General features: G+C 40.5%; 1 protein-coding gene across 1 annotated transcript in view; it reads right to left on the bottom strand.

Moving 5' to 3' along the window:
* Window positions 1–13,851, bottom strand: part of PTPN9 (protein tyrosine phosphatase non-receptor type 9) — a 68,874-nt gene that overhangs the window by 33,593 nt on the left and 21,430 nt on the right. Inside the window, exon 2 of the mRNA XM_080929844.1 lies at window positions 734–877. Within this exon, the coding sequence (XP_080785970.1) occupies window positions 734–877 (144 nt within the window). The remainder of the gene's footprint in view (window positions 1–733; window positions 878–13,851) is intronic.

Genomic DNA, 13,851 nt, shown 5'->3' with positions numbered 1-13,851 from the left:
TTAGCCAGCTGTGGTGGATCATGCCTTTAATTCCAGCACTTCTAAGGCAGAGGTAGAGGCAGATGGATCTCTATGAGTTCGAGGCCGGCCTGGTCTACAGAACAAGTTTTTAGGACAGCCAAGGCTATCTGAAGAAACCCTATCTCAAAAACAAAAAACAAAAAAACTTGTAGCTGGACAATAGTGGCTCACACCATTAATCCCAGCACTCACAAGGCAGAGGCTGGCTACACAGAGAAACCTGGTCTCAACAAAACAAAACAAACAACAAAAAAGACACTAAGAACCAGACCTCACTAATACAGCTGCTTTTCTTTTCCAGAGCTAACACCTCCCTTGTTTTGAATAGCTCTTTAGCTCCAAGTTCATCAGAATGGCAGCTTTCTAAAACTTCATGAGGCCTTAAACTACAGCTGTAAAATATACCAAATAGGTTATCCAGGAGGCAGGGAAGACAGCAAGGACGAAGACTCCAGAAAGGAGTGTGTCTCAGGGTGACATTAAGGGACTTTCTTTGCTTCAGTCCTCACAAGTAGCATGCTGATCTACAAGCACATTTTGGATACATTAAGTAAGTGTTTCCAGGAACTGGCCAGCCCAACCTCAGTTCTCATAGGGTTTGTGGACAACAGAATGAGAAAGAAATAGAAAATGAACATGTACAAAGAAAAGCAGAAAAAATAGCAAAACTTAGCTCAACCGGTCCAAACATGTCCGGCCCTGAGCCACTTACTCTGTAGCAGTGAAACAACTCTACAGCACGGAGCACATCAAACTTTCTGGCCATGAGGAACTTGACAGCCACATTCCAAGAGAGTGGAGAAACATTATACTGTACTGTCCATTTGTTGATCTCTTCAAGAAACTGCTTAGTAGCCTGTTTAAATAACAAAATGAGAACAATTAGTAAAAAGAGAATATATTTTAGAAACATAAAAAAAAATCAAGCAAGCAAAAATTATTATTTGTGCCTGTCTGGGCTATATGAGATTCTATCTCAAAAAAAAAAAAAAAAAAAAAAAAAAAAAAAAAGCAGGGAGACGGGGGAGCTAGAAAGTTGGCTCAACAGGAAAAGGCACTTGCCAGGTCCCGTATGGTGGAAGGAAAATAATAGATCTCTGTTACTGCCCTCTGAACTCCATGTGCCATGAATGTGCATATATGCATACAAATAAATACATAAATAGAAGTAATTTTACATTTTAATTTAAAAACATTTAAAAGGGTTGTCTTTGGGTTTTACTGCTGTGAATAGACACCATGACCAAGGCAACTCTTACAAGGATAACATTTAATTGGGGCTGGCTTACAGAGGATCAGTCCATTATCATCAAGGTGGGAGCACAGCAGCATCCAGGCAGGCATGGTGCAGGAGTTGCTGAGAGCTCTACATCTTCATCTGAAGGCTGCTAGGAGAAGACTGACCTCCAAACAGCGAGGGTATTAAAGCCCATGTACCCATTGACACACCTATTCCAACAAGACCAAACACACTCCAACAAGGGCACACCTCCTAATTGTGCCACTCCATGGGCCAAACATATACAAGCCATCACAAGGGTAAAATTTATATAATGTTAGTCTTTACTGTTTAGGATAAAAAGTACAGTCAGTTCAGAGAGAGGACACAGCACTGGAATGCATGAAGATATAATGAGAAAACCCCTCCTAGGTGGTGGGATTAAAGCACTCTACCAGTACCCCTGACTTCAGCCAAAATACATATTTTTTCATTTTAGAATTATTTAAATTGAGACTTTGTGCATATATATTCTGAGTACCTAAAAAATCTCTGCATTTCTATTCTGTTCTATTTAGAAACTTTTCTTGATTATTAATCCAGGAAATGATGACATTTCTGAATTTTAACTATACCCATATTATCAGTCAACATCGACTCACAGTTACAATGTTGGGCATAGTGGCACTCAAGAGGCAAAGAGAGACAGGAGGATCTCTGTGAGTTTGAGGCCAGCACAGTCTATATAGTGAGTCCCAGGACAGCCATGGTTAAATAATGAAAATCTGTCTCAAAAAAATAAAACAACAAAAAGATAGATTTACTCATGGCAAGCCATATGTTTTTATTAACATATGATGAGGAAAAATATAAAACTGAAGCAGCTTCAGAGGTGTAAGGCCCAACCTACTATTTGACTATGGACTAAGGAAATCTCTCTTCACTAATTTTTCAGCTGAAATATAGGGGACCAGGCATTGTAGTACACACCACAGTCCCAGCATAGAGGCAGGTAGATCTCTAGGAGTTTGAGGCCATTCTGGTCTACATATCAAGTATGGTAGACAGTATAATATAATGGAGACCCAGCTTCAAGGGGGAAATAAAAGAGAGAAAAGTAAGCATTATACATGCCTATAATTTCATTACTCAAAAAGCAAAGAATGGCAGAAAAATTGGCCCCAAGTTCTAAGACACCCTGGTCTACACAGCCAGGCTAAGGGCTACATAGAGAAATCCCATTTCAAAGATGGGGAAAGGAAAAAGGAAAGGAAGAAAAGAAAAGGAGACTTGAGTGTAGTGGTACATATCTGTTATCCCAGCATTGGGGGAGGGGAGGCAGGAGGAACAGCAGTTTGAAGCTCTTCTAGGCTCTATAGTCAAGTCAAGCCTGAGTCAAATGAGACATTGTCAAACAAACAAAAAGAAAACAAGGGGGAAAGGCTAAGGGCTATGACCTACTTCAGAGACTTGGCAACAATTCTACCTTGCAAGTCCAATTCAAATTGCTACATACTGTTTAAACAATTATCAGACTAGGGTCCCAGGAGGGTCAGCATACCTCACAGCACAGCACCTGATTCATCCTCAGTTTTCTAGGAAAGCACACAGGACATTCATAAACTAGGGCAAAGTCCAAGGCTGGTATGCAGTTGAGTTTTTGAGCCTTGCAACTGAGGACATGTAACTTATATCACTTCAGAAAGAGAAGCAGAAAAACTAACTAAGCACAGCACAAAAAGAGTCAAGAACCAGACCATGATGGAAAGCTTTCAAAGATCACACTGTTCCACACTAGCTGAAGCCAGACTACAGAACTGGGTCTCAGAGAAGACAACAGAACAAATTTAGAATGCTCCCCAAGAACATTTGTGTCCTATCTGTAGAGTGGCCAGCATCAGAATGAGGAAAGAAAGAAAAGAATAAGAAAAGGCACAGATGCCGAAACAAAGCCCCAGTCAGTCAGGAAGGCCCCCAAGAACTTCTCAAATGGGGTATGCTTCTTGGTGAACACGTCACCTTTGACTCTTTTCTTGAAAGGGTCTCACTGTGTAGCTCTGGCAGCTGGGAACTCACTCTGCAGACTATGTTGGTATGAAACTCAGAGATCTTCCTATCTCTGCAGCCCAAATGCTGGGATTAAAGGCATGTGCAAGAACATCCACTTTAACACATCACCTTTTAAATCTAGTCTTGTAATGGATTTCTGATATTGTTTGCAAGCAAAACACTAGAGTAAAAGAACACACCTTTCTCATTGCTTAGCTGTAAGAATATGCATCAAACATTATGTAGGTAGAAAGAAGAAATATAAATGACCGGAAGGGGATAAAATCAACACATACACAACTGGTGAGATGACCCTTCATTGTGATGAACCATGCTGCAGAAAAGCCTGTTAGGTGAAACTTACTATAGAGATGACAACCAAATGTCTATTTAGCCCAGATAAGTAACCAACTACAGATGAAAGTGAAAACTACACAAAGTGCAATTTGATAAGCAAATTAGTTTATAGGAAATTAGTCACAGGAGCAGAGACAATGAATTCAAAGGCAACTGTATCACCCTCAATCTGGGTGAAAAGCTGTGTCCTTAGAGCTCTGTGTACAACTTTCATGCAGCACAACAGGTTAGAAAGCCTCATCTAGGCAACTCTACCTCCTGTCTTACCTCTAGCAACTGTTCCTACTTGTATAAGGTGAAAAAAGGGAAAAAGGTTTCTGTGTATCATGTTAGTTTCAGGAACCTTTTGAGACTTGTGAGTTGCTTACTTTCCTAGTCTCATGAATCTTTTCTCATTCCTGCAAGGACTGTTTCAATTTAGAACTTTAAACTTCTTGACCTTAAGAAACCTCCCTCTAGAAGAGTGGTTCTCAACCTTCCTAATGCAGTGCCTTCTTTTAATACAGTTTCTCATGCTGTGGTGACCCCCTAACCATAAAATTATTTCAGTGTTCTTTCAATAACTATAATTTTGCTACTGTTATGAATTATAGTGAAAATATATGATATGCATGATATCTGATATGCAACCCAAAGGGGTTATAAACCATGGGTTGAGAACCACCACTCTATAATGAAATATTTGATTTCCCAGGCAACTGCTACAAAACAAAGCCAAATGTAATATCTCCAATCTGTAATGCTGGTGTTCAAGAGGCAGAGAAAGATGTTTCTTCACAAGTTCCGGGCAAACTTGGTCCACATAGCAAGTAACAGGCCAGCCAGAGAGGTAGTTTCACACAGCTTTCATACACTTACTTCAAAGTGCATTTTGCCCTTTTTCTTTTCTTCTTCTTCTTCTTTGATACACAGTCTCACTAGGACAGCCTGGCTAGCTTGGAACTCTTTGTAGACCAGGCTGGCATTAAATTCATATAGAGCTACCTCCCTCTGCCCACCTAGTAGTAGGATCAAAGGCAAGAGCCACTATACCCAGGGTGCAAAAATTTTTTAAGTCACTGAATAGACAATCTTTTATGGTTTTAATCTGTGTTGTTTTCATATGTACTGAAAAATGAATGATATATTTATGGAGAATAATATGATGTTTTTATACCTACCCACGCAATACTCATACAGTGTGAAATGATTAAATCAAGCAAATTATCTATTAACTAAAATAATACTTTTTTCTGATGCAAACATATGAAAAGTATACACCACCTTGTTATTAACTATAATTAAAATCCTATGCACACCTAACTATAACTTCACATGTTTTACTACCATCTCTCCATTTTCCTTGTCCTCCACTTCCGGTGGCCACCATCCTACTCTCTGCTTATATGACTGTGGATTTCTGAAATTCCAAAATTACATGAGAACATGCAGGATTAGCCCTTCTCTAATCGACTCTCAGCCTTTTGGCTGAGATCAAGTGTTCTTTTCCACATTTTGTCTTCTTTTAACAAACTCAGTTCCTCCAAAGTTCTTAATGTCCTGTAGTTCCCTTCCAATAGCTGTTGCCTTAAGCTGACCTCTGTCCCCCTGCTGGTCAGGATGTTGTTCTTGGCTTTAAGCACGGGAACAATTCCTCCTGATTTGGTTGTACAAGGCCCTGCATGAAGACAGACCAATGTACTGTAAACAGTGATGTGTTATTTACAGATACAAACACAGACACACCACCTGTTCTGTTCAGCCTCAGCCTCCTGCATCTCCATTCCTCTGATGAAACAGATAAACCCCTGAAAGAAGTCAAATGGTTGGTCTCATATTCACAGTCTTTCTAGACAGATTTATGTATTTTCTTACACATGAATTTTTCACAACTAGTGAGTTGTGTACATACACACTCACACACACATACACACATGTAATCACTGGTTGCCCTATTGATTACCAGAAAAATATGTCCTAGTAACTCTGACAAGGAACATATTCTTTGGGATAGATAACTGAAATTCTGCAAATTAATATTTAATGTATTTCCTGGTGAAAAAAGGAATGAGCCAAAAGATGAGTCACAGCTTAGAAACTATTTCAGCTGAAGGTCAATGTTGGACAACATCTTAGCTTCTAAGTTGCAAGGATCACAGTTCAAATAGCATTGCTCTTCCTTTGGGAAAGCTCAGATTTAACCGAAAAGCTAGCACTATCACTTACAGCCCCCTTGAAACGACTCTAGTAAAGTTGAGATTTGTTCCACATGATCAAAAGATGGAGAGTACAGGTATACTCCCAAAATCCTGTGTATTTGGGTTTATTTTGAGGTTTTTGTTTGTTTGTGTAGCTCTAACTCACCTGAAACTTCTAAATAGACCTGGCTGGCCTTGAACTCCTAGAGATGCAGCTGCCTCTGCTTCACAAGAGCTGGGATTAAAAGCTACAATCAGGTTTAGGTTAAAAAACAACAAAGTTCCTGCCTCTGGCAACAAAGCCAAAGATATTTGAAAACCTGCCATAAGCCAGTGGGGAAACCTAGAAACTAGGCAAGTGATACTCTAGATGCCATCTACTGTGGCTGAAATAACAGCATCATTGAGAAGAAAACCAACACAACTGAACGTTAGCACACACCTCAATTCCGGCAGTTAGGAGGCTAAGACAGTGACTTCAAAGCCGGCCTGAGCTGAAATGTGAGGCCCTACCTCAAAAACTGAGAGGTAGCTTAGTGGGCACAATGACAGTACATTGTTCAACCCCCAGTTGCACATAAACTGAGTATGGGAGTAAATGCCTAAAATCCTACCACTCAGAAGGCTGAAGGGTACACAGAATTCCAGGCCAACTAGGATACATGAGACCCTATTTTAAAAAACAACAAAACAATTTATTTTTATTTAACATATATGAGTGTTTTGCCTGCATGTATATCTGGGCATCATATGTACATTGCATGAGGAGGCCAAAAGAGTATGCCAGATCTCCTCAAACTACAGAGTTATAGATGTTTATAAACAGATGTTTATGTAGGTGCTAGGACTTGAACCTTGGTTCTCTGGAAGAGCAGCCAGTGCTTTTAACTGCTAAGCCATCTCTCCAGCTCCATACAAATAAAATTCTTTTAAAGTGCAATACTGGAAATTCCTCCTGTAAAACCACTCCTACTAATGGGAGTTGTTCCACTTTTCCTTACTAAACATACATTCCAAGGCCAACAGCATGTCTACATGGGTAAAAGCACATCCTATGTTTTTATAACCTATGTTTACAATAACCTGAGTCTGATTACTGGAACCCATGTACAAAGCCCTGATGCAGTGCACAGTCTACATCACTTTCTAATAAACACCAAGACAAAAAGCAACTTCATGTCACTTTTTGGGGCTCTCAGTCCCTTCTCAGGCAGAATCACTGCATGTGACTTCCATTCCATGATGAATCCCTGCTGTGTACATCTAACTTTAAGGCTTAGTATGTCAGATAATACACGGCTCATAATGAGTAGCTCAGAGCACATGATAACCTGGTGGCTCATTATCAAACATCTAATTTCTACTGAGGCCCAATAATAGATCAAAAGCTATCTCTCAAAAGGAGAGTATTCATCTGCAGACAACAGTAAGACCTTGCTTGCTTCAAAGGGTCTCTGTTGTGATTCGCCTATGAGGACCTGCCAAAGGCTCCAATGGCTGGATCACATAGGTCAAATGACAGAGCAACCTGTACAGTAGCCTGTTCTAGAACCTTTTCATGTTCCAAGCCCACTCAAATGAGCAGTTTTCTTTTTGGATCTCTTGGTGTATGGGTTAGAATAACACACCCAAGTGAGGAATGCGCTACCTCTAAAATGCAAATCGACCCACCAAATATTATGCTTTCCAGGTGGTAGGTGGGAAGAACCAAGTGCAACAAATTTTCTTTTACCTTACTTAGAAGGAGCATTTCTCCATGTCCTACACCAGAGTACTCTTTGAGTTTTAGCTGGATCTATTTTCCATTCTCTAATGTGTGTTATGTGTTACCAACAAGTCCAGAGTGGTTGCTACCTCCTGCTTATTTGGTCCAATTAGCATAACATCTTCAATTTAGTGGCCCAGTGTGATACTTGTGGAAAAGTACACAATCAAGATTCATTCCTTCAAACAAGTTATGACTCAGGGCTGATGAGTTAACAGAACCTGCGGTAAAGCTGTCAAGGAATATTGCTGACCTTGACAGATGAAAGCAAATATTGCTTCTGGTGGTCTTTATGGACAAACAGAGAGAAGAAAAACATTTGTTAGATCAATAACTGTTTACCAGGTATCAAGAAATGAATTAATCTGCTCAAATAAAGATACTACATCTGGCACATCAGCTGCAACTGGAGTTACAACATAGTTTACTTAGCGATAGTCAATTGTCATTTTCAATAACCCAAAGGGAGATTGGGTGGGATGGGGGTGGGGCGATCATCATCCCTACCTTTAAAGCCTTCAATGTCTGATTTCTCTAACCCCTCTAGGGATGTGACAAAAGTTTTAGGTTCACTATTTTCCCTAAAAGAGCCAATGGTTTCCATATCTCTTTTCCAACCACAATAGCCTTCACTCCATAGATCAGGAAACCACCATGGGAAGTCTGCCATACATTCTGGGAAGGGATTCGGGTTAACAATGTTTGGCAATTCCTATTTATCTAGTGATCTTTAACAACTCACTTCTTTAAGAATAAAAGAAACTGCTGGGCATGGTGGTACATGCCTTTAATCCCAGCAGAATATTGGGAGGCAGAGGCAGAAGGATCTGTATGAATTCCAAGGCCAGGCTGGTCTAGATAGTGAGTTCTAGAACATTCAGGACTACTTAGACACTGTAATAAATAAATAAATAATAGCAAAAACATAGTCTTCACATTTTACCAAACTCTCAAGAGCTGCTACTTTAAAAATGAGTTTTGAACAAGAAACTAGGTACAATGGGTCAAGAAAAATATGTTGGTACTCTCAGTTCCACAGATAGTACCTTGACCTCTGCATCTCTTCTGGAAAGTTAAGGCTGAATGGAACAGTGGATGAGAATCCACCCACTGCCATACCAGGCACACAGTAATCTGAGTATATTATTGCTTCTTTTTTCTTTAATCCAGGTGTTTCACACACATTTTCTTTCAACAAAGACAGCATTCTTTAGAATTGTTTCCTGTTATGTCCCTACAGCCTAAATCAATTCAGCCTTTCTAATATATTATATCCAATGGCATAACTTCAAATAAAAAACCTACAGTATGTGTTCATCTGAAAAAGAAAAGGAGAAGGAGGAATTGGAGGAGAAAGAAGGAAGGAAAGAAGGAAGGAAGGAAGGAAGGAAAGAAGAAAGGAAGGAAGGAAGGAAGGGAGGAAGGAAGGAAGGAAGATGGCTGGGAGATGGCTCAATGGTTAAGACTCTTCCAAAGGTCCTGAGTTCAATTCCCAGCAACCACATGGTGGCTCACAACCATCTGTAATAGGATCTGATGTCCTCTTCTGGTGAATCTGAAGACAGCTACAGTGTACTCATATAAATGTAAATAAATTATTCCTTTAAAAAAAAAAAAAAAAAAAGAATGGCTCCACAGGCTCATATACTTGAATGTGTAGTCACCTCAGGTTAGAAATCTTTGATAGGATTAGAAGAATTAAGAGGTGTGGCCTTGTTGGATAAAGTGGGTCACTGGGAGGTAGGACTTTGAGGTTTCAAAAGCCTAAACCAGGACCAGGATCAGATCAGGATGTAAAGGTTACTGTGCTAACACCTGTCTGTGTGCAGCCATGGTCTCCACCTTGATGATATTGGACTAAGGTCTCTGAAACTGTAAGCCAGCCCCCAGTTAAATGCTTCCTATTGTAAGATTTGCCCATGTTTCTCTTCCCACCAATACAGTGGCTAAGACACCTAGCTTCTGAGCACAAGTTCTTTTTAACAACATGGTACCACCTGAGACTAGTCATTATTATGATAAAGGAACTACCGAATCTAACACAAACACCAGGAAAAAATATGTAGCCACACACCTTACACTGACTGAACACTTAAGTGAGAAAAGGACTGTGTCAGTCTCCTTAGACTCCTGTACCTCAGTGACAGGCTACTTCTTTCCTCCATGTCCTGCCTGAGGCCTGAACCATCACCACACGCACTTCATGCCTGTTTCCCCATCTTTCCCTCACGGTCACTTATTGCCCTTTTGATGTGTATTAATCCTTCTCAGTTCACACCAATCTTCCAGGATCTAAACAAACACAAACTTGCAACACTGCTGCAACGTTACTAGATTTCTAAACTAAAACTGCATTTTTCTATTACACCTGTACCAGGCTGGGTACATGCACACACACATACATAAAAGTGATTTGTTGGGTATGAAAACAGATTTGCATCTGAAAGTGACTTCGTGGGTACGACATATTTAGTAAAAGGGAAAAAACAATAAACAAGATTTTATCAAAAATTTTCAAGGTTTTCTTTTGGGCTTGTTTCTGGCTTTTTTATGTTTATGCTTTTTTATTTGGGTTTTCTTTCTTAAGAATGTATTTATTTTATTTTATGTATACGAGTACTAGGCCTGCATATACAAATGTGTGTACTACAGATATACCTAGTACCATGGATTCCCCTGGAACCAGAGTTACAGAAAGCTGTGAAAAGCCATGTGGGCACTAGGAATTGAATCCAGGTCCTCTAGAGTATCAGCCAGTGCTCTTACCACTGAGCCATCTCTCCAGCCCCTGTTCTTTAGATTTTTAAAGAAATGACAGCATAGCCCAGGCTATCCTGGAACTCACATGTACTCCACACAGGACCTGAACTCCTGCTCATTAACTGTCTCTGCCTACCAAGGGTTGGGGTTCTAGACTCCTGGTTTGTCATTCTTGTTGTTTGTTTGTTTGTTTAAGACAAGACCTCTCTACGTAGATCAGGCTGGCCTGGAATTCATGGTGCTCAGGCCTCCACTTCTCAAATATGATTACAGGCTTAAAGCCATGTAGCACAAAATACACTTAATTAAAGTTTTTAAGTGTTGTGTATTATAGGCAACATGCTATAGCTGGGTTAATAAGGAGGATAAGGCAAGAAGAACTTAATATTTAAATTGTGCCTGAAATACAAAGTAAATTCAAGGCTATCCTGACTACCTAGGATAGATAATGTCTTAAATTTTTCTTTTTAGAGATAGAGATGGCTTAGCTGTTACAAGCACTGGCTGTTCTTGCAGAGGACCCAAATTTGGTTCCCACCATCCATGTAAGACAGTTTACAACTAGGTGTAATTCCAGCTCTGGGGATCAAATACCTTCTTCTGGACTAATCAGGCACCAGCACTCAGATGTGCACAGACCCACCCAAACACATACACATAATTAAGAATTAAAAATAAAAAATACTTTTAAAGGGGGGTAGAGACAGGGGCTATAGCATGGTTGTCTAACATATTAGAGCCACTAAATTTAGTCCTCAGCACTGCAAAAAAATCACACCCAAACCTGCACTCACTTTAAATGCAACAACTGACTTTCCTGTTTAAAGAAGAACTTGGAGGACTGGAGAGATGGCTCAGAGGTTAAGAGCACTGGCTGCTCTTCCAGAGGTCCTGAGTTCAATTCCCAGCAACCACATGGTGGCTCACAACCATCTGTAATGAGATCTGATGCTCTCTTCTGCTGTGTCTGAGGACAGCTATAGTGTACTAATATACATAAAAGAAATAAATATTAAAAAAAAAAAAGAAGAAAAACTTGGAATGTAGCTCAGTGGTACAGCACTTGCCCAGCATGACAATATCTGAGTCTGACTCCCAACCATCTATTAAAAGAAGGTAAGAGCTAGTGATGGAGCCGGGTTAGTAGAGCATTTACCTAGCAAGGACAAGCCCTGGATTCATTTACTAACACCATATAAAACTGGGCATGGTGACACATGGCCATAATCTCTGTACTCTGGAGGTAAAGACTGAAGAACCAGAAGTCCTAAGTCATCCTCCACTACATAGTAAGTTTGACTAGCCTAGAATACACAAAACTCTGCATGCACACACATACACACACACATACACAAACCTCATTAATATTTTTAAAAGAAAAAAACAACCTTACAAGAAAAAAGAAAAAGAACGGCTGGGATGTAGATCAGTGATAGATTGACAGTAACTCCATAGGAGAGTGACTGCTTAACATATACTTAGTGTGAATCTTCAGAGTCACAACATTTTTAAAAGCAACAACCATAATTCAAAAACAACTTGCCAGGAAGTGTTGGTGAACGCCTTTAATCCAAACGCTCAAGAGGCAGATGATATGGGTTATTATAGGAATAATCTCAGTGCCAGATATGAGCTACTTCCCGTTCTGGTTGGTTTTTGTAAACCCAACACAATCCTAGACATGCCTACAAAGAAGACCCTCAAATGAGAAAATGCCTCCATCAGATTGCCCACAGGCAAGTCTATAGGGCGTTTTCTTGGTTGATGATTGATGTGAGAGGGCCCGATCTACTGTACTTAATGTTGGGTGATAAAAGAAAGCAGGCTGAGCAAGCTATGAGGACCAAACTAGCCAGCAGTGTTCCTCCACAGCACTGTCACACTTCTGGGTTGTTTTCTCTGCTTCCAACTTTCCTGTGCATTTGGTTGACATGTGACTTCTCACCTTCCTGCTCCTGTCGCTGTGACTTTCTGCCATTATGGACATCTAGCTCTCCAAAATAGTAAGCTAAAATAAACTCTTCCTCAAGTTGCTTTTGGTCGTGTTATTTTACCAGAGGAACAGAAAAGTAACTAGCACAGCTGCCCCCAGAACTAGGTGGTAAGGCTCTAGAGCTGAGGACACAATAGACTTTGATTATAGGACATTGAGAAACCAAGCTGGGACCGACAGGAAAACTTCCTTGCTAGCTCCCTTCACAGTGCTGGAAGACGCCATGAGGCTGCTGGGGGAAAGCTTAGCAGTGGTACTACTTATTGGTGCTAGCTCTCAAATTCAGGACAAATGGCTAACTGAAGTGCCTTTTAACATATCAAAACAGACTCTGGCCACCAAGTTCTGCCATCAGCTCTCAGCATCCAAAGTACCAGTTACTGAATTGTCCTGGCTGGCATACCCCATCCCCTACCCTAAACCTCCACCTCCAGCCCCTGAGCTTCCTTTTCCTTCCACCAGCATCTTTGATGCCTCCATGACCTCAGCTGCTTTGGCTACATGGTCTCTTGGCTCTTTCATGTCCTCTTGGTCTCTTGCCTCCTGGGCCCCTTTCTTGCCCTCTCTTCTCTCTTTTTTGATCTCTTTTCCTCTGTCATGGCCCAGTTCAGTACTAGCCCTTTATAATGCCTCTGGCTGTGCTCTCCCTCAGATCTACAATAAACCTCCTCAGCCATACCTAGGGGTTGTCATATCCTCTTTTGTTTTTTTAAGATTTGTTTATTTATTATATATGAGTACAATGTTACTGTCTTCAGACACACCAGAAGGAGGCATCAGATCCCATTACAGATGGTTGTGAGCCACCATGTGGTTGCTGGGATTCAAACTCAGGGTCTCTGGTAGAGCAGTAGGTGCTCTTAACTGCTAAGCCATCTCTCCAGCCCCACATCCTCATTTTTTTTTTCCCATTCAATTGGAGAAACCTACATGCTACAATACCAACCTACAAGGCAAGATGTGCCCTCTGGTTAAATAGTGGCACAAAGGTTATGGTGGCAACTAATTGCTGTTAGTCTGGATCTGAGGCCTGCTACAAAAGGGAATTTTATGCCTGATACTGTAAACCTAATCAAAAGGTCACGGTTTAGGGTTAGAAAGATGGCTGAGCAGTTAAAAGCATTCATTGGCTATTCTCCCAGAGGACCTGGGTCCAATTCCTAGCACCCACATGGCAGCTTACAACTGTAACTCCAGTTATAGGTGATCTGACATGGCCACACAGACATACTTGTAGGCAAAACACCAATACACATAAATTAAAAAAAAATGATTACTACATAATTTATCACAACAACTTCATTTATCCAAACAGGATGCATTCTTTCCTTGTCCAGTTAAGTCTATGTTCAAACAGCAGGTCCCATCAGGCAGGATATGGTCATTATAACTGGTTTTCAAGTCACTGGAGAGATTACCCTTCAAGATCTAGACAATAGCATTTCTAGAACTCAGAATCAACTGCTTAAAACAATGTCCAGGTCTTGGCAAGTCATAGCCTCACTCACAA

Source organism: Micromys minutus, assembly GCF_963924665.1.
Source record: "Micromys minutus genome assembly, chromosome: 16".
NCBI lineage: Eukaryota > Metazoa > Chordata > Mammalia > Rodentia > Muridae > Micromys > Micromys minutus.
This window is presented reverse-complemented; position numbering and strand designations above follow the sequence as displayed.